The sequence below is a fragment of the Neopelma chrysocephalum genome, unplaced genomic scaffold (genome assembly GCF_003984885.1).
Source record: "Neopelma chrysocephalum unplaced genomic scaffold, ASM398488v2 Primary Assembly neopelma1_25, whole genome shotgun sequence".
NCBI classification, from domain to species: domain Eukaryota; kingdom Metazoa; phylum Chordata; class Aves; order Passeriformes; family Pipridae; genus Neopelma; species Neopelma chrysocephalum.
In genome coordinates, this window is record NW_020897694.1 from 24122515 (window position 1) to 24143532 (window position 21018).

Below are 21018 nucleotides of genomic sequence, written 5' to 3' on the forward strand. Positions count from 1 at the left end.
TGAGAGAGAAGTAAACTCAATGTAGCCAGTTGAAATGGACCTCAATAATTAATTTTCAGCTCATCTATCAAATGCCATTTTACTGATATGGGCAATCAGCAGGTAATACCAGTTTGCTTCTTGGACCAGAGATACTTGTGCTGCAGTTCAGTTACTGGTGGCTTTAATTGACTGTTATGTTTAAATTATGTTGTGCATGGATTCTGAAAATCAAGTAATCATAAGCGAATTTACTCTTTCTCTTGCTATGGAAACAATCTTAAATCCAGGTAGTGGGTGGTATGTCTGAGGACCTTGGGCAGCTTTGAACCTCACTGCACTTGCCCATGTAAACAAAAACTTGAACCTTAGTAGCTGGTACAGTATCTATTTCATTCACTCCACTGCTCTTTATAAAAGAAACCAGGCATCTTTTACCCTCTACTTTTTAATAGAAATGTTTCAGCAGCTTTGTAAGATATAGATCAAGAACTAGTTTGCTACTTAGGACATCAGTTTCTAGAGATACTGCTGGAAACAAGGTACTCTTTACTGAATGGACAAGCACAGTGAAACTGCACTTTTTTATTATGGTTTGTGCTACTTGGACAAAAGTTTTCAAGCTCAAAATCTATTCTAATATCCAACTTCAGATACACAGGAAACTATCAAGTTTATGACATTTCTTCATATTCACTGAAAAATTTGACCTGTCTGTCAAAAGCTTCATCATGGCTAGGCTTCGCAAACGAAGATTTGGGGAGGACTCTACCCACACTTGCTACAAGCACGCTGGTGGCTAAAAGGGCCAATGTGAGATAGACAAGTCCGGTTGCAAAAGGCACAGCGGAAAGACTCCATAGGTGGTATCAACAGGACACGGTTCTTTCTGTGTTGTCTTTTCTCCTCCAGAGTGATCCTGCGTGCGTTCTCAAAAGAAGCAACAGCGTTATAGATAGCGTGTCTCCAGACCTCCTGATGGGAAGCCAGAATAGACCAATGATACTAATGTTAATTCACAGTGATATTCCTGTTGTCTTCTTTACTCAAAGTGAATAATATTACTGCACTCAGGAAATCTCTCCAAATTTGTGAAATACTTTTGTGTTTTGAACATGACTGAGACTTTCCTTACTTTTAAAAGGTTTGGAAAGAGGTTGTGGTAGTGTAGCTAACAGTTCATCCATACCGGAGATGGTAATGATGAGACATCTTTCTGCAGGCATTATAAATGGATATCTGGCACTGAGTGCCTTTGTGGTTTGAGCATGTTTATCCTTGTGGTTCTGGAAACCAGACCACTAGGTGGATTATATTGCTGTATATAAATTGTATTCCAGCATGTTTTATAAATCAGGTGGCTTAATCAGATAAAGACAAACGGCAATGGAATAACTTAAATACAAATTTACTGCCAGGTAACCATTATATAGCACTGTATTTTACTTTTACTGGATTGTCTGACTTAGCTAGCAGTAAATTCAGTCATTTTCCACTTAGAGACATGGGTCAAATTGGCATTCAGTCCAGTCTGTGTGGTCCTTTCAGGCTCAACATGAATGGGGGTTTTGCCATCCAGCAAGGACTGACATCTTATTTTACAAGCTATAAAACTCCTTTCCATTTCTTAAAGAAGAAATAGGTGTGCTGAGGGAGAAATACAAAAATCCTTTCCCTGGTCTGGCTGCAGATGTATTCAGGACTAGTTCAGTCCACAGCACAATCAAGACAGTTCTATTTATTTTGGAAAGATTGTGACAGTCTATTGGGAAGAGTGATACCAGCAGGGACACGGGCAGTCACAATTACAAGCCTTCCCCAAATGCAATCTGTCTCAGACCTGAGATTTCAGGAGTCCTCCATGAAGACCACAGCTGCAGTTGGCTGCATCAGCCCCATGGAGTACCTAGGCTCAGGAGGGTACGTGGTGTTGTAGTCATTGATTGCATTACCAGAAGATCTGTGGAAGCATGACAGATCCAGATTCCATCTAAAAGAAGACTGGAGCACACAGCATGGTTTAATGCACAGATATCACATCCTGACATGCAGTCACAATGTGACCACAGTAGCTGGAAAAACTGCACCTTCAGGTTGATGTATAGAGTGGATGGAGGAAGTGATTACTCCTTCCCATGCCTTCCAAATCCATTTAATATAAAATAATGTTTAAGCTGAGGATGTGTCAGATAATAAAGTGATAAGAAAAGATGATGCACTCAATCTTAGCCAACAGCTGGGAAATGTGCAACTGGGACAGGGGCTTCAGTGCACACTGCAGAGCACTTCCAGCCCACTGAGGATGATATAGAATAAGCACTTTAAAGGCTGTTGACAGATCTAAAAGATGACACATAAAAGAATGATTTCCTCACTTGAGAAAGTGAGAACTGTAAATCAATACAGTTACAGTAGTTTGTAGTGATAACTGAAATTTCTGGATTTGAAATTACCAAGGCAAAATGTCTAAACAAAAGAAAATAATCTTAGGCTATATTCTTTACCTGCTTAATATCTTCTTTTAATTTGCACATTTATAGATCTGTTGCTTTAGACTAGTTAGTCTAACACAAAGTGCATTTTCTTGCTCAGTTTTGGGTAAAAAAAAAAGTGATTTGAATAACAGTGTACCTGCTGAGGATTTATGAGGAACAAAATACTAAGAAGAATGTTTTCATATGGTTGTAAACCCTACTCCTATTTCTTACATCAACCTGAAATTCATGGTAGATTAAATGAAGAGTTAATAGTAAATTTCATGTATAGTCTATCTCAAAACAAAAGAAAAAAGAAAATCTGATTGCCAGATATATTTTAATACAATAGGTTTGGTCTGCTTCCTGCAAGAATGAACAAATGACCAGTTTCAATTCAACAAATTTTATGTCTTTGGGTACTTGCTCATTTCAAACCAATGCTACAATGTCCTTATTTTCCATTAGAACTATTTTCCTAAAATTACAGTACCTAAAGTATAATTTTATAATACTAGGTATCATAGAGGCAATTTGCTGCAGTAGTTCACCCTTCTGCTATCAGGGAACAAGACAATGTGTCTAATTTTACTTTCATGCTTTCACGTTTTCTTATCTTTATGAGGATCTGAGTGTGAAGGAGGAAGAAAGTTGAATCTTTTACACAAGACTTGTTTTTATATGATACAGTAAAACATCCCCCAAGAAAATATATACTTGATTCCATATTATGTAGTCATCCAGTGCTAGTACTTTGGACCATGTTTTTCTTTAGTACACAACTCAGAGACAAAATGCTAAAAAGAAGCCTTGTTCTTACTGTAGAGACATTAATTCTCCTAACTATTCTTGTTTTAATCACTTCACTGTGTTTGTCTTAGAGTGTCGTGGAAGTAGGGCACACTAGTGAAGACCTCTCTGTTGTTTACATTTTGTGTCTATAGGGAAGAAGTTATGAGGAAGGGATTAAAAAGAAAATAAAAGAAAATAAAATAATGCTTAAATTATGAGATGAAGATTTACTTTCAACTATGCAGTTGTAAAAACTGCAAGTGCACTAGTCAGCAGAAATGTGGGCACACATCCCATAAACAGGTCACTCCAGACCATAGTCATCATCCCAAGGTGCACTTGAGCATCTGTTAAATATTTTATATATGATACTTATATTTACAACTAGCTCTGTGAAAACCTAACAAGAGCATTTGAAAGACCATAAAAGAGGAAATGTTAACATGGAGCTATAAGAATCTCACATGACTTGGTCCCAGTGGGCATTTGTGGATCCTATAAATAGATAGTGAACTATTTATAAAGCATCACTCTTCCTCTGTGCTATACTGAATATATTACCAAGACATTGTGGTTGGTTATTAGAACCCAGCAATGTATCTGACTAGGTTCTTGCTGGTATACCTCAAAGATCTGACATCCTTCTTCATGTTAGAAGTCAAGAAAATATTAAATATGTTCCCTTTCGATCTCTGTACTTGCATACGATCCACACAGAATTTGTTTTACTGTCCTATCTATTGTGCTCCATCTTGTGCTTAATTCACATCATGAAATTAAAAACAAGCATAAGCAAAATACTATATTCTATTGTATCCCAGATAATTAACATCTTGCTTTGTGCTGGGCTGGAGCGTCTTCGGAAAACAGTCAGTGTTTAAAGCAGGCTTTACATTCCTTGATGAAGTCATGACTGTATGTTTGTACCCATATGGTCTCTGACACGGTGTGACCAGCCTATTGCTAATAATCAGGTTAAATGTTTTGTTTCAAAACCCAGCACTCTTTATTTGGCCTTTTGGTTTTCATGGAGAAGGTCCAAGAGTACCAGCAACTTGAGAAATCATATTTTGTTTCTATGGATATTCCTTAGCCTTTTTTTCAAATAGCCCAGAACTAATAATGGTATTTTACCATTTGAATTTACTTGGAAAATGTTCAATATAGGAATATGATGAGGCTTACCAAGTAGGCAAAGCCATCAAACTTGAAGTTACCAGCTTCATTATCCCTACAATTTTTTTTTCTCTCCCTAGAAGAATACCCTCCTTTTAGTACTAGACTACTGAGTTCCTACCCTTTCGTAGGGTAGGATAAGATAACTTATCAGTTATGTGAGAAAACAGGTGTAAGGAATCTACATATCCTTACTTGCTGTGCCTAGGAGATTGCCATTGCCGACTAAGTCAGATAGTGATCACCTTACTAAAGACTGACCACCTTAAAAGTGTCTTTTGCATCATGACTTCATCCACGTTTCTTAGAGCAGGAAGGAGATGAAAGAAGTTGGGTCAATCTGTTGTCACTTGTCACCTCAAATTATTGCATAACTTATCATCAGCCAAGACTGCCTGTATTATGTATGCATTTATTTCTTTCTCATCAGTGTGTTCTTGCTGACGCTGCTCAAATAAGACATTCCACAGTCCCCTGCACCACTCTGCTTCATGTCCTTTTTCAGTCAATGAAACAATTCACACATCAGTAGACCGTGAACGAGAGGTACTTGTGAGTACTTGTGAGTGATCAGAACACTTTTGCTGCTTCTCTCTCTCTCTCTCTCCCCCTCTGAGACAACTGTTTTTCTTCTCAGGTGCTTTTTTTGGTTGGCACTGAGAATCATAGATAGGCAATCAGCAAGACTGGTCTCAGGTATATAGTCTGCATTTCAGACTTCTTGGGTGTTACAAGTAGGGCTGACTTTAACCGTTCTTCATGTCATTTTCTTGTCCAGGTACTGCTGCACAAAATGTCTAAATGCTCGATTTGATCATTATCTCCTGCTGTGGCAGTTCTCTTTTTCTCAGAGCTTTTCCTTCTGCTTATCAGGGGGTTTGATTTCCAGATTATGAAGGACCTCCCTTTCTATTTCTGATTTGTACCTGGGCAATACTTAACCTACTTCTCTATAACAATTTTTTTCCCCTCACAGGGAGCACAAAGCCACTTTTTTTTTGACTATGCAGAGCGCAGTTTGGCATTTTTTCCCCTCACCTTTCATTTCTAATGGCTGTTTTAACTTGACTGTTCTACAAGGCCACTGCACATCATGGCTCAGTAAGATCCTCCTACTTTTCTATTGCACAAACCAGGGGATTTTTCTTGCCTAACTTTAAAGATACACATGAAGATATTTGGACATGTATTAGTGATTATAGCAACACAAGAGAGAGTAATAAGCAGCTATTTTCAAGAGAGAGTAATAAGCAGCTATTTTAGATGCTTGTGCTTGTGTTGAAGTGAATCTATTTTGTAAGGGAGCCTGGATCAGTTTTTGATATCTCTGTCTACTCAAACAAATCACACTAAGGACTTCTTCTAAAATGGTGGTCTTTATGAATTTTCTTTTTGCTCCCCAAAGTATTTGAAGTAGCCAGTTTCAGCGGATTTTTGGTCCCTGTTGCTTACAGTCACATCCTATGTTCAGCCCTGTAATTTGTGTTAAATTACACATGCTTTCCTCTTAAATTAAGCCACTCTTATCTGGTGGAGGCCATAGATGTTTCTACATGAGCCTGGAAAAATCAGCACGCTCCCTTTTTAGTGAGATGCGGTCTGGAAAGAAAGCAGAGTAACTATTTTTTATTAAGAGAGTGTCTTAAAGTCTATGTTCCAGAAGAGATTTGAAAGCCTAACAGCTCTGAGATTCCTTCCTTGTTTCTGTGTAATAGAAAACTTCTCATCTTCTGGGAGTGGATGGAAGAAATTATTTCAGAGATTTTTCACCTTAGTGTTGCCCTTGAAATGATAGGAAAGTAACAGATGGAATCTGTACCTCAAATTCTGTTTAATGTGGTATTACTCTAAAAACAGATGAGAACGATAAATATTTTTCCACAAAATTTGCAGGGCAGATTTTTCAGCTCAGTATTATCTCATGGGATGTAAATCCCCATATCCTGGAGTATTTTCTCAGCTTGCAGTATTTTAAGTCAAAGAAATTTTTGTTTCCACCCAGTTTGTTTGAATTTATCTATGTCTCTGACAGGTGAAGTGGGATTTAAGAACATTTTAATATTTATATCTGAGTGCTCAAATATTTTTTGTAAAAAAAAATAAGATTTCTTTAGAGGATCATTCAGAAATTAATAATGAGATCAAAAGAAGCCTTACACAAAATATCTTGTGACTGCCACTTTTCAAGTAGTTTTCTAAATTTATATTTTCTTTATTGAAATCATCTGATAAGTAATTTTCCCAGTTTCCCAAAAATAGGAGAAGCTATTCTTTTCCTCTGTAAATAGAGCTTTAGTCTCACTCAAGTAAACATCTGAATGTTTTGTCCTTGTGGTTTTTTGCTCTTGACTTCTGTAGGGAAATTATGAAATTCCACAATTCATCTGTCCAACAGTTATTTATTGTTTGATGTACAGGCCTGTGCTTAGAGACATTCAGTCATTATTTTCATATAGCCAGTTTCAAAATTGCATGTCATGATAACTTAGGCAAAATATAGATGAGACTGATACTTCTAGGAAGTGTTGAAAAATTCTGATGCTTAACTTTTAGGGTTTTATCTATTTAAATTCCTTTTAAAATTTCTTGTAATGTTTTTGGTTTTTCACCTGTAAAATGGAGGAGCAATATTAGTCCACCTTCAAGAACTATACACCTACTGGAACACAGCAGACGTAACGAAAAAAGTATGAAAAATGCCTCAAATTTTAACATGTGTTAGAAAGAAAGGCAGTTGCCATATTTCTCATTATTTCAAAGTCATGGATACTGGAAAAGGACATCTCAGTTGGACAAGAACAATGGCTAAAAGTTCCTCTTCTCTCTTAATGTTGCGTAGCTTGTATCAGATAGTAAATGTGCAATTTCTTTTCTTACATTATTAAACTTCTCTAGGGTTCAATGATATTGCCTTAAGTTTTTTCTAATACTTTAATGAACATGTTGAACTATACATTATATGTTTTCTATGAAAATATTTTCTTGGATATGAAAATATTAAAATGAAAATATTAAAATTACATTCTTGAGATATACTATCCCAGAATTGTGGGAATCTTGCAGCTATTTAACTGGCTGTAGGTTTTTATTTTGATATAATTCAAGCACAAAGTCAAAGGCACTAGTACAAAGCTGTACTACTTAAACCGGGTCTTCTAGCTTTCAATCATCTGGGATGCTATGAATTGTTAAAGAGAGAGCTATTTTTATCTTTAGAATGTTAGTAATTGACTAGATTTTTGGTTGAAATAAGCAAATATCCTCAAATTGACCCTCTACAACATAAATTACCAAGTGAGTATGGCTGATGCAGTACTTCCATTTTTATATCTGATTGTGCTATGAAAGCAGTGAACTAAGGACTTAGCATATAAAGAGAAGTACTTCAATAGAGCATCAAAAATCTTATTAATATTTCTATGTAGTTCTAATTGGATACAAACAGACATAATTTCAGCTGAAATCTGCTGAAAAGAACTTCCTTGATACCTTGACTATTAAATTAAATCATCAGAAACACAGTGTTCATGAAAACAGCCAAAATATGGGCAAGAAGAAAAATTAATCCCTTGGATCCAACAGTGAGCAAATCTTCCTTGAAGAGAAGAATGAGCAAAAGGAGCAAAACCATCATTACTAGCTAAGCTTTACCTGCTTTTCTCAGTATTAAAAACAAACAACAACAAAAATCAATAAGGAGTAATTGTAATATCTTGAGAAGATAATGTAAGAGCTATATGGCAAAAAGTAGTGAGTGATTGGGCTGAATCTTAGTCTTTGTACTGAAGTTAATTAAAGACGAAATGAAAGAAAAAACAACCTGTAGCTTTTAGTAATCTTGTGTAGCCCATAAAGTGTGTTTCAAGATATATCTCAGTTGGATTTGGTCACATCACTGTTATGATGGGTGATCAGAAACAATGTTTTTGTTTCCTCAGTTCTAGCAAGTTAAATGCAATAATCAACAATTCTTAATTAAAAGTCTTTCTTCTTCCTTCTCTTCTGAAATCACAAGCATGAACCTCTAATCTTTATGTCTCATTTTATTTTAATTAGAATATTTTATAGAACCGCTAGAGTTAAACTAGGAGGAGGGTGTTTGGACAGTAAGCCCTAGAATTGTACCATGAAGTTATCCACAGATATATTAGCTTTTTGTTAGAAGAATGTGGGGAGACTTCTTGGAGTTAGTCAAGACGTTCCAATGTATGCAAGGTAAAACTTTGACCTGGCCACATCCATAAGCATTTTATTACATGAGGATGGTAAAGGGACTTAAGGGGAAGCCATATGAGGAGCAGCTGAAGTTGCTTGGTTTGTTCAGCCTGAAAAAGAGGAGACTGAGGGAAGACCTCATTGCAGTTTACAACTTCCTCATGAGGGGAAGAGGAGGGACAGGTACACATCTCTTCACTGTTTTGACCAGTGGATCTGAGGAAATGGCATGAAACATAGTCAGGGGAGGTTTACGTTGGAGGAAAAAGTTTTTCACCCAGAAGGTGGCTGGGCTCTGCAACAGGCTCCTAAGGGAAGTGGTCACAGCACCAAGCCTGACAGAGTTCAAGAACCATTTGGACAACACTCTCAGACACATGGTGTGATTCTTGGGGTGTCCTGCACAGGGCCAGGAGTTGGACTCAATGATCCAGATGCGTCCTTTCCCAATCAGCATATTTTGAGATTCTACGATTCTAGTTCTCTGTAAACTCTTGAGATAATTAGGCTATGAATAAAGTTATGCATGGGAAACTTACTCATTTTTCTATCATTAAGCTGTAGATGGACTGCACAGAGATCCAAAAAATAATTTAAGGATCCCAGTACCTCAGTTTCTCAGACAATGCACCATACCTGTGCTGGACACACATCAGCTTGCTGTGTAGGAAGCTGGATGATTTGGCCAACACTCAAGTGTTAAAGATATGGGTTCCTTTCAAAATTCTCTCCAATCATGGGCCATTTACATGGGATTACAGGAATATATCTCACCCTCATCTTGAACACCAAATGAGAAGGAAGTAGAAGCTTCCATTTTTTATCCAGAAGCTTGGTTGTTAATGCATTCATAAAGCTTATGAAAAATAAAATATATAAATATATAAAATCTTCTCCTCCTTCACAACATGGGTTGTTCTAGTGTAGAGGTATTTTTAAAGAGCATCTACTTCCTCAACCAATTGGATAGAAATTGATTGCTTCCCTCAGCAGTTTCCCCCACAAGATCTTCATGCTGAGGAGTCACTATGTTTTCAAATGGGAAGAGTTACTTTGGGTGCATAGGAAACATCTGTGTCCCTTGATGTCGTCCCAGTTTTGATTCATTTTGCTCATATTTGACAAATTTTATTTTATGCCAAGAAATTACAGTATCTGGGCCTAAGTATGGATTCATTCTGTGAGTCTAGATACATTTAATATAACTTTGGAAGAACAACCCTACTTTATTACCAGACAAGGTATACCAATGGTAAGAAATCTCCTATAAACAAAAGCAGAGAAACTTTATGTCATGTGTTTGATCCTTCTAAAGGTGACCAGTTGTTTAATCAGTTTGTTTGATTTTTTATAAAAATATTTATGTTCATATACCGGCAAAACCAAGGATTTTGATTATAAAAACAGGTCAAATACATAACAAAGCAGCCTGTAAATGCGGTGCTACAAGAGTACAATTTCCTGGCTTTTACCCAAAGAGATTCTCTCCTCAATTATTTATATTTGCAAGTTCACCATTGCAAAATCTGTCTTTTAGTTGAAATTATATTCCTCCTAGAACTTCTGAAGGGGGAAAAGAAGTGTTTAGTAATGAAGGCCTTAAAAATATTGCTTTTGGGGGTTTTTGCATGTATGCAAAAGCATGCATTTAGGTAAAGCTGAAGCTGTCAAAAAATATTACAAAATGCAGTAATGTAACATGTACTGCAGCTACTAGGCTCAATCAAAGCTCAGAAAGACACTTTTCTGATGTGCTGTATTCCACTTATGCTTACACTAAAAGGCAGCTGTCCCAGTCAGTGAGGGAGACAGCATGACTCCTCTATAGCAGTTTCCCCAATTATGTCATTCAGTGTGATCTGATTGATTTATGTGATTTACGTAAGGACTAGTTATTTATGAACTTTAAAGTCTATGTAAATTTCTCTTCTGTGACTATAATGGAACCAATTGCAATGTATTTTAAAAGACAAAAGAGAAAAAACTTCTGAGCTGAGGAACAGCTCTCCTCAGCAAGTGCAGGTTTCTGAATGAAATTAATATCCACTTTTTGGCTGGTCTGCAGAAATGTATTTAGGTGTGAGATACTCTGAATTTTATATTTTTTTTAAGATGAAAATGAGAAATGGGTTTTGAAAATGCATTTCATACCATTTGCCAGCAGCAAGAAGGTGGTTGAAAATCAACTTTATGTGATAATCTCCAGATTTCACAAGTTCATAGCTTTCTGAAATATTCACACTCTAAACTAAATATTTTTTATGTTTGGTTTCTTACCAAGATTTCAGAATTGTAGAGCAAACTTTGATTATTTTTTGCATGAAAGATAATTCAGCTGTTGTTGAGGGAGGAAAAAGACCTGACAGTATTCTTTGAAAATAAAGGTACAGAAAAAACAGCTGAAGCTGAAAACTGAAACATGGCTGCTCAGTGAAGGCTGGGTTCAGAAAGGCACTTAACTGCTGTAACACAGCATTTAAATTTTAGCCTTAAGACTTCCAAAGTGGTACTGGTACAATTTGGACACCTAAAGGTATATCAGTACTGCTAAGTGACATGAATATGGAGCAAGATTGAGAACAGGACTCATCCCATTCTCAGGTCGCAGCTTAATTATTAGCCATCCTCCCAGATGTGTTTTGGACCTCTCCATCTGTCTCTCTCCATGCAGTGCACTGCTGGTAAGACAGAGTGTGCCTCCAGAGACCTGCATGAAGATACCTATCTTGTTTTGGACCCCTCCCTTCTTTCCAACACTAAGCCTAAGCACTATCAAACCTCCTGTCTCACTTCAATAAGCAACACTATATTTAGCTTTCTTTTACTCCCATTGCTTGCACTGCTGACTCCTATTATTCCAAACACTTTGAGCTGAAAAACAACCCCACAAAACATTGTGTATTTTAGTCACTCAGGCACTAAGTGGGATCCAGAGGAGATGTAGTGCCAGATAGAATGTAGTAGTATGGGATATGGCCAGCTTGTAGCAGAAGGTGGTAGCAGTAAGCAAAGTGAATGTAAGCCAGAAGAGACAGCATATGTGCTTGTATTTTATGTCACCAACATGGCATGTTCTGAAATCAAGGTCTGCAGCATCCAGCTTGATCAGCAAGGATCTCTTTTTGTTTGTCCAAGGATGATATAGTTATGTCAAATGCTGATATAGATATGTCAGAGACTTCTGTAGAAACTTTCTCCACCCGCTTTCTGCTTGGACTTATCGCTTGGCCTCTTCTCTTAAAAACTCGTTACTTCTAACATAAGCAGGGCACTTTTCTTTCTTGTAAAATGCTGGTTATGATGCCACCATTTTGTATGGGGAATATTAAAACATTTAGACATGATAAGAGACACCGTGGTCCTGCCCATTCATTTTGCTTAGCTGGAATTTATCCTGACTACTTCACAGTGGACTGTGTCTGGAAGTACTCCGGTTAAAGCAGTTCTGTAATGTGACAAGAATTCAAGATTCACAGGGCCTGTGTAAATAGGTATTCTAACCGGCCTTGTAGAATCCTGTCATAGCAGACATGATCTAGACCTCTGGCCGACTAAGATATGATAGCTAGTTTCCTCTCAGATTGCACTTGTTATAAAATAAGGCTCACATAAATATTGATGATATGTGTTTTATATAAATATAATATAAAGGCAGGGAATATATAATATAAAGACAGGGACTGTCTTCGCTTTTCTAGATATGCTTTTCAAGAATTAAGTGTGTGAATTCCAGCTGAACTTAAGGGTCAACTAGGTGCAGACAACTTGGTGTTGACAAGACTTCTGGAGCTGGGAGGAAGCATAATTTTAAGCATGATAGGAACTTTACTGTTGAAACTCTCAGGGCCCACAGATAGAAATGTCTCTGGCTTTAAGCAGCAATTTCACTTTAACTTTTAATACTCCCTTGTTGACCATAAATATATGTATTCTGCTTACTTCCTGCTTTGATGCTTGTCTTTTTTTAAAAATTGATGTGTTCTAAGTTTGGAGATACAAAACAGTGGGATAAATGACTCTAAAAAGTAGTTCTGATCAGCGGAAATAATAAAGTTCAGCTCTTCTTGAATTTAGATTTTCTGCAGTTTAATAAGGTGAAAGTTCCCCTTGGTGCTTCTTCTAACCTGTGAGTCATTCATAGCATCATTCTTCCACATAGATTCTCTGATATCTGTGAGGAACTGACCTCATCTTTCACCTTTTTCCCCAATAAAGGCAATAATAGAACCTCTCTCCTTCACTCAGCTGTCTATTTCAAAAAAACATATTGGATCTTCATGTACTGACACCTGAAGTGCTCAGTCAAATTTGACTGGAACTGGCTGACAATTCAAAAGCCATTGGAAAAGGATGGATAAATATACCTTCACACACACCACCAGTGTTATGCTAGTAAAGTGCATTTCCTGAGGAAACTAAGGCAAAAATCCTTTCTGAGCATACTCAGAAGCCTGTGCTGTATATCATAACAGAAGCTTTTTCATGTAAAAATGTAAAGACTATGTTCTCCATAGTTCTCTGAAAATCAATGATTTAACATCAAAAAGGAAGAAACAAATTCCAGAGGAAAAGAAATGCAATTTTAGTACAATCCTGATAATACAAACCACATCATTAAGTTTAGCCTGTACCACTATAGTGCAAAGTCTGATTCATGCTTTCAGCGCAAGCTACCATGATTACAGAAAAACAGCTTAATCCCTTCAAATTCATGTTAGAAGTGTTGCATTTATTCATAAATCAACACAATAAGTGAAAGGTGTACCATTGCTTTGGAATCTCCTGTCCAGGAATTTTGAAATCACAGAGGAATCTGTAGCCCTTTGTCATTGCTCTAGATTGTCACTCCAGCATGAGAAACTTGTGCTCCTCTGCACCATGACAAGATGCTATTGTGAGTAGTACTTAATGTGCGCTTTTAATCCAAGTTAGAAACTCTGGCCTGAAAATGTACATTGTACTAGTACATATAACTTCAAAAGTCTGAGATGGAACATTTAAATATGAAAGAGAGCGACGAAATAATATTTACCTGAGGAACTTCACATGTAATAAATGTGACCAATTTGTTGATTTAAATTTAGATATGGAGGATTCAGTGGATGTCTTCCAGAAGATGATTAATCCTACCCTTCAAGAGATGGGATAAAAAAACACACAAAAAGGACCTATTTCTCTCCACTGAACATGAAAGGCACATTGTTGAATAGATGCCCAGCATTTTGATGACTAAAAAAGATGAGATAAAGGATCATTACAAATAATGAAGTCTTACTCAAAAACCTTTCCCCAGCCCCCATATTCCCTCTCCAGGAAGTCCATACCATTCTAGTGCAAAGTGTAACACCTATTGCTAAAAGTTTATATCTACACACTACTTCCTTCTGTCAGCCGTGCCTAGTGTTAACAAATTAGACTGAAAATCCTAAATTCATTGGGTGTCTTTCCATTGTCTCTGTTATCTCTTTAAAGTTCACCATGTGCAGACATGTGTCGTGCTGATATGTAAATGGAAATGCATTAGACTGTTGTCTATAATGCTTTTTGTCACTTGAGATGTTAGAAGCATAAAAAACCAAACCAAACCAAACTAAACCAAAACAAGAAAACACCAAACCCTGTCTGATCTCTTTATGAAATTTTCGGAGAAGACTGAAGGGTATTTTCAACTGAAAACAGCATGATATCCCTTTGTCATGGTGCAGTTCTGAATAACTTTATGAAAATTGTCAAGATTATCCTGGATTTACTGTGCTTTGATAAGGAGGAGATTTTAGTCCAATGATAGTGTGACTGACAGTTCTAGCTTACATAGGAAGAGTGAGAAGTCTCCTCAGGATCCTCCGCATTAGGACCAGTCAGTTACTATCCAGCTGATTCCCTGGGTGTTTTTCCTTCACTTTTCAGTAGATGTTGTGGGGGAGGGCTGGGGAGACAAGCACTGCCATCAGTAGGGGAGTGTTGATTTTTGCATTCCTGAAAGTCACTGCTGTGCTAAATGAAGATAATTGGCAGGAATCAATTAGTCTCATAAGAGGGTGTTATTAAGGGTTGAGCTCTTTTCACAAATTGCCCCTTCTGCGCTTATTGCTTGAGAGACATAATCTCAGCGATCCCAAACTTTCACAGAACAGGAGATTGATTTCCTCCTTTTTCTTTTTCTTTCCCCACCTTAAACTCTGCAGGTCAGTCCCACCCCAGGGTGCATCCGGGCGTTAATGAAGATGTTGTACTGCCCTTACTGCAGAGGACTTCCCACTGTGAAACCTTGCAACAACTATTGCCTCAATGTAATGAAGGGCTGCCTAGCAAATCAGGCTGATTTGGATACTGAGTGGAATCTGTTCATCGGTAAGAAGAGTTTAAATATTAGTGGAAGGAAACGCTGGTAATAGCAAATATTTGCTGAGTTCTATGAGGTTAGGAGGCACTGATGGTCAATATTTGGAATGAAGCAACTGCAGATGCACCTCACTTTCTAACTGACCTTCCTGGCTTGCATTAAGAAATAACTGTTTGCCCTGCCCTAAGCCAGTCATGTTTAGTATTTCATATTTCAAAAGGAGTGGTGTGGTGTTACGGCTTCGGAGCTGAATTATTACATGCTATGTGAAATGTCGAGAAAGATTTGGTTGAGGATTTGATAACAAGCTTAACATGGCAGAAATAGTATGTATTACAACTGAAAACTAGACTCTTGCAAGCTGAGAAGATAATAACACATCCAGTCAACATAAATCACAAGAGATGCTGTTCTTAATTCTGGTAGTATATAGGCAAAAAACTTTAAAAGTTACATACATGAGAAATTATTAATTCCTTATTCTTGCTTAAAATATGTCAATATCTCCCTTTCATTGTACTGAATAGAAAGTACCAAACACAATCAAATGTTAGAATGGAGCATAGAGTATGTATTTAAGGAAAACTGCTACTACAGTTTTATTCGCCTAATTATTCACTCAAGTAAACTAAGAAGAAAATAACAAAGAAATTTCCCTTAAACAGCCATTCAGTTATCCTGTAGCCAAAAAAAAACCCAACAAAACAACAAAAAAACCCACAAAAAAAACCCGTGAAAAATCCTCCCAGAAGAGTAATATATAATAAGAAATAAGAGTTTTAAGTTGCTTTTTGTGATAGGATGACAGGGTAGGATGAGGAATTAGACAAGGCTAATGATAATATAGAAAGAACAGAAACAGCTACTTACACCGGTCACTAATGAGCATCATAGTTTAGACTGGATTTCAGGAAAATTAATAGAGCTGGAAAAAATGAGATAAAACTTTCTTTATTGTGACTGAAAAAAGGAAATGTTATTTTCTACTTTGGAAAGATAAAACACAAGCAATCTCGTCCTGCTGAATTTCAAACCCCACTGACCAATGTGACTTTGAAAATTTGACTCTGACTCATTCATGGATTTTTGCTTTACTCAGCAGGGCGAGATGGATAGGGAGAAGAAAACAGGATGAAAAATGAATCAGAGTATGAAATGTGAAAATGAGCATTGAGTCTGCTATAAAAATAGCATGCAAACAACAATATAAAACAAATGATGCATGTACACATGCCTTCCCAGTATCTAGTACTAGTTAAAGGAGTTGACATCAGAAACCGCGCTGTATGGAGGGATGCCCATGGGATTACTGGTGTGAAAAGGAGAGTCTGATCATCATCAGCAAGCTGAGTGGGATCTGATGGGAAAACAATGCTAACCTATTAGAGACATTGCATAAGCTACTTTCCTTTTGTCATTAAAGAATAAGCAAGAGCTGAAATGTTACTAATTCCAATCAAAGAAAATAATCCAGGCTTTTAGAAAAAACAAACCAAACATTTGAATGACAGAGTTTTTATTAAGGCATGCACCTGTTTAAATCAAAAGCTGGAAGGTAAGGTTTCAGGTCTTAAGAGAACATTTCATTTTCTTGTGCTTTAAATTCAGTAAGAGTGCTGGGCAGGGTGACGTATGTGTTGGAAAGCATGGAAATGCTTACAGACCGAGACTTTCAGAGTCTTTGATGCAAAGCCCTTGTCTTCATCAATGTCTTTCAGGTTTTGATTTTTCTTGCTCTCAGAAAAGAAAAACTGCATGAAACCTTGTACATTATGTTAAAACATAGTGCTAATTTATTAAATACTATGCCAAGCAGGCTGCTATGCAATTATCCCTGCAAGTCAGTGATGACAAGGCAGTATACCAAACAAATACATCAAATCATATTTCCTCTTTCTTCTAACTATACAACTTCCCCTCTATAACTTTATGGGGAAGAGAAAAGAGGAGGAACAGAGATTTTCATGTGTTGGGAAAAGAAATGCTGTTTTATTCCATTTTTCAGGCCTCTGACAGCTTTGTTGAAGAAGAGGGTCCTTCCTTTATGAAAGATTGAAATGAGGCAAATTGTCTCTGTCTCTGACAGCTGTCAGAGGCTTTCTAATAACACATGCAATTCCCTTAGTAGTAAACCCAACAAAACTTCTACTCACTGAATTAAAACGAACAGCAGCACTTTACAGCACCGCTGAGCTATGAAAGATTGGAAATTATGCATGAACAGTTTTTATCCCTGTTCCGATACTAGGAACCATGCACTAGGAAAAAAAAGATAATTTTGTGCACTAACAGTCTCTGCGTAGGCAGAAATCCCAAATGTTAGTGCATATTCATGCACAAGATAGTTTTGCTTAGCTCATAATCTGTGCATTGCAAAATAGTTTTGCTTAGTTCATAATCTGTGCATTGTAAGATCATTTTGGCAAAAGTTGGTACTAGGAGAAAACTCTGAGATATGTTTGTCAGTAACTAAATTCTGTAGTTTGGACTGCATATCCTAGTATTGTTCTGTAGTTACTGTTATGGTCCAGCAACAGCCAAGATCTGCAAGTGAGGAGGAGCACAGGAAAGTAAATAGGCTGTCTCACAACAGGATGTTGCATGTTTCACCTAGTTTATAAATATAGAAGTCAGAACTGAAATCACATATATATATAGCACTAATAAATCTTGCCTGTACTTTCAAAGCTGGGGATAGTGGGACAGCTTCCCCTAAACATCTGGTGCTTTCCAAGATTTTATAGACTGTGAAAATTGGTAAGAGGTGAAACAGCTGCAGCAGCATGACACATGGTTTATTATATATTTCCTGTTTGTGTCACCTTAAAGTCTGTGTCCTTTTTTGTGTAATGTTTCATTATAGGCTTTTTGTATTTAGTTGCCTTCATTATTGCACGATAAAAGCCAAATGTAGCACATCTTATTGTAGCAGATCCTCTTCAACTCAGAATTTTGCCTGAGAAAGGAAGACAAATACATAATATCACAATTATGAAACTGTAATGACTAAGTAGTCCTTCCAGGTATCTATATAAAATATTTAAGAAGTATTTAAAGTAAAGCTGCCACACTGATTTTGAAAATGTGTATTTTGGCAAAGCCTGCTTTTGAAGTTTTGCCTGTTAGTTTACCTATCATAATCTCCTCTGTAAAAGTCTCAAGCAAATTTAGCAAATGCAAGAAAAAAAGAATGAGCGGAAGAGCTGTACTGCTGATGAAGGAGATTGCCTGAGGGAGGAGCTGTCTGATTCTGTGGAATGGGGAAAAGGGGATTTTCTCTGTCTCACTGCCCAACAGATATAGTCAAAATTATGCTTTTCTCCATGGAGTCATACCAATTAACAGCAATAAGGATGAGGGATCCCACTGTTCAGTCTGTCACAGAAACACAGAAGAGATAAATAAAACTATTCCTACTTACAAAAATTCAAACCTGTCTATCTTAGGGAATGACATTAAAATTTAGCAATACTGTTACTCCTCTTTCTCTTGCTAATCTCCATTTCAGTCCATGTTCATATCTTAAGATTCTTTTATTTTTCTTAATCTTGGCTTTCCCTACAGTTGATCACTTATTTGCCTTTAACTGCTCTTTTCTCAAGCAGGAATGTCAGTTGTGGAATGAGCCCACCTACCACCTAAGTGGACACCACACTTTCTCTTGGTGCCCTCATTCAGCTTCAGAATCAATACCCATAAAAAGATTATTTCCACAGAAGCAAGTACATCTCATTCTGACAGCTGCCTTAATCACCGGTTCAGGATAGCAAAGAGGCCATAAGGCATTTGGGTTTTGGGGATTTGTTTTACAGTTAGCATTGGAGTTAACTTTCTTCTGTCTTGAGAAAAAATGATAATACTAAATATGAAAGTCAAGCAAGATTGTGAGCCAAATATGATAATCCTTACATTAGTAATTGAGCACAACAGAAGAGTAAAAATCTGGCTAGTTGTTTTAATCATATCAGTTACTCTATCTGAGCTTTGTTTTTGTAGACATGTAATGTAATTCATAAATGCTTTGTTGCTGCAGTTAGTGACAAGATGTAATGAATGTGTAGTCGCATAGCAATGCGATTCATGGAGGTTTGACACTGAATGGCTATTTATAACAGCAGAGAGTATAAGTCCTTTTTCTTTTCCCCCTAAGAATTATTCAATGATAAATCAGACTCACCTTAATCTTACCCCCATGTTTTAAAAGATGGGAGATTGTGGAAAACACTTCAAAGGTTGTGCAGTAACAGAGATGGGGAAATAACAGTGATTCTGACAGCTCAGGATTGCATCCCTGTCTGTGGAAAGGAGCCAAAGGTCTCCTGCACTAGTTCATGTCCACAGCCGTCCTTCTGCTTAGACTGGAAAGAAAGTCACTTTGCTATCAGTGTATTCAACATTTAACAAGTTCTGTAGTGTAGTAAGGCAGTTCAGCATGTAGTGTGTTCACACTGCAGTATGCAAGGCCTGCAAGGCTGGCATCCAGGCTCAGAGAGCCAGAGAAAACTTTTACTGCCACCATCCTGCTAGGCTTCAGCCAGAGAAGAAAATTGTACCTGAAAGGCATCAGCAAAAGCTCCTCCTTCCAGTGTTGAAGTTGTTTCACTTACTGTCATTACAGCAGCTCTGCATTACTAATAAACTTTCTTCTTCTTGTGCTTTAAGAATTCATTTTTTCTTCCCATCAGTATGATGCAGACACTGACCTTAGGAGATCTTCTGAGGCAGAGTATACCATGCAGTCTCACTTTGAGCAACTAGACCATTTTAAGTAAAACTCCCCAGCAAAACCTTAGCTACTTAGTCCTAATGAAAGCTTTAGTGCTGAAAATATGCAATCAGTTTTATTTACTGCTTACAAAAGTCCTCAGGTCTCTATGTTTTCTCTCTTCTGTGTGCAAGCACAAGGATAAACATTTTCCTTCAAGACACCCCCTAGATTTGACTTTTTATAATAGCTTATGACAAGAATAACTGTGGTCTTCAAGACTCACTTTGCTTCATAGGAAAATCAGTCTAGAATTGTAAGAGCAATCTTATACTATTTTCTTGTGCTTGTGTACACAGCTACTATTAATAAATACAGCCGTGTATGTGTAGGGAACTACATTTTAGGTTCATGAAAATAGGGAACACCTGAAATGTATTGAGATACTATTCAAAACAGATTGGAGATTTTTTGTCCCTTCTTTCTCTAAAGTGTACAGCATAGAATCACAGAATCGTAGAATGTTAAGGGTTTGAAAGGACCTTAAAGATCATCTAGTCCCAACCCCCTCTGCCATGGACAGGAATACCTCACACTAGACCAGATTGCTCATGGGCTCATCCAACCTGGCTTTGAACACTGCCAGGATTGGGGCATCCACAACATCTCTGGGCACCCTGTTCCAGTGTCTCACTGCACTCACAGTAAAGAATTACTTCATAATATCTAACCTAAATTTCCCCTCTTTCAATTTGTACCCATTACTCTGTGTCCTGTTGCTACCATGTCTGACAAAGAGTCCCTCTCTGACTTCCCTGTGGGCCTCTTCAGATACTGAAAGGTTGCAATGGGGTCTCCACACAACCTTCCCTTCTCCAGGCTGACCAGCCCCAACTTTCTCAGCCTGTCTTCGTTGGAGAGGTGCTCCAGTGCTCTTATCAACTTCATGGCTCTGGATTTGCTGCAACAATTTCATGTCCTTCTGATGCTGGAGCCTTGGAGCTGCGCACAGCACTCCAGGTGGGGTCTCAACAGAGCAGAGGGACAGAATCACCTTTTTTGACCTGCTGGCCACACTCCTTTTGATGCAGCCCAGGACACTGTTGGCGGTCTGGGCTGCAAGCACACACTGCTGGCTCATGTTGAACTTTTTGTCAACCATCACCCTCATCTTTCTACACAGGGCTGCTCTTAATCATTTCTCTGCCCAATCTGTAGGTGTGCCTGGGATTGCTGTGACCCAGGTTACACTTTGCTTTGTTGAACTTCACGAAGTTTCCATTGGTCCACCTCTCAAGCCTGTCAAGGTCCCTCTGGATGGCATCCCTTCCCTC

The 21018-nt window shown here is 37.6% G+C and overlaps 1 protein-coding gene across 1 annotated transcript in view; it reads left to right on the forward strand.

Annotated features, from left to right (window-relative positions):
* GPC6 (glypican 6) overlaps positions 1–21018 on the forward strand; it is a 768245-nt gene that overhangs the window by 543861 nt on the left and 203366 nt on the right. The window contains exon 4 of the mRNA XM_027674626.1: positions 14822–14987. Within this exon, the coding sequence (XP_027530427.1) occupies positions 14822–14987 (166 nt within the window). The remainder of the gene's footprint in view (positions 1–14821; positions 14988–21018) is intronic.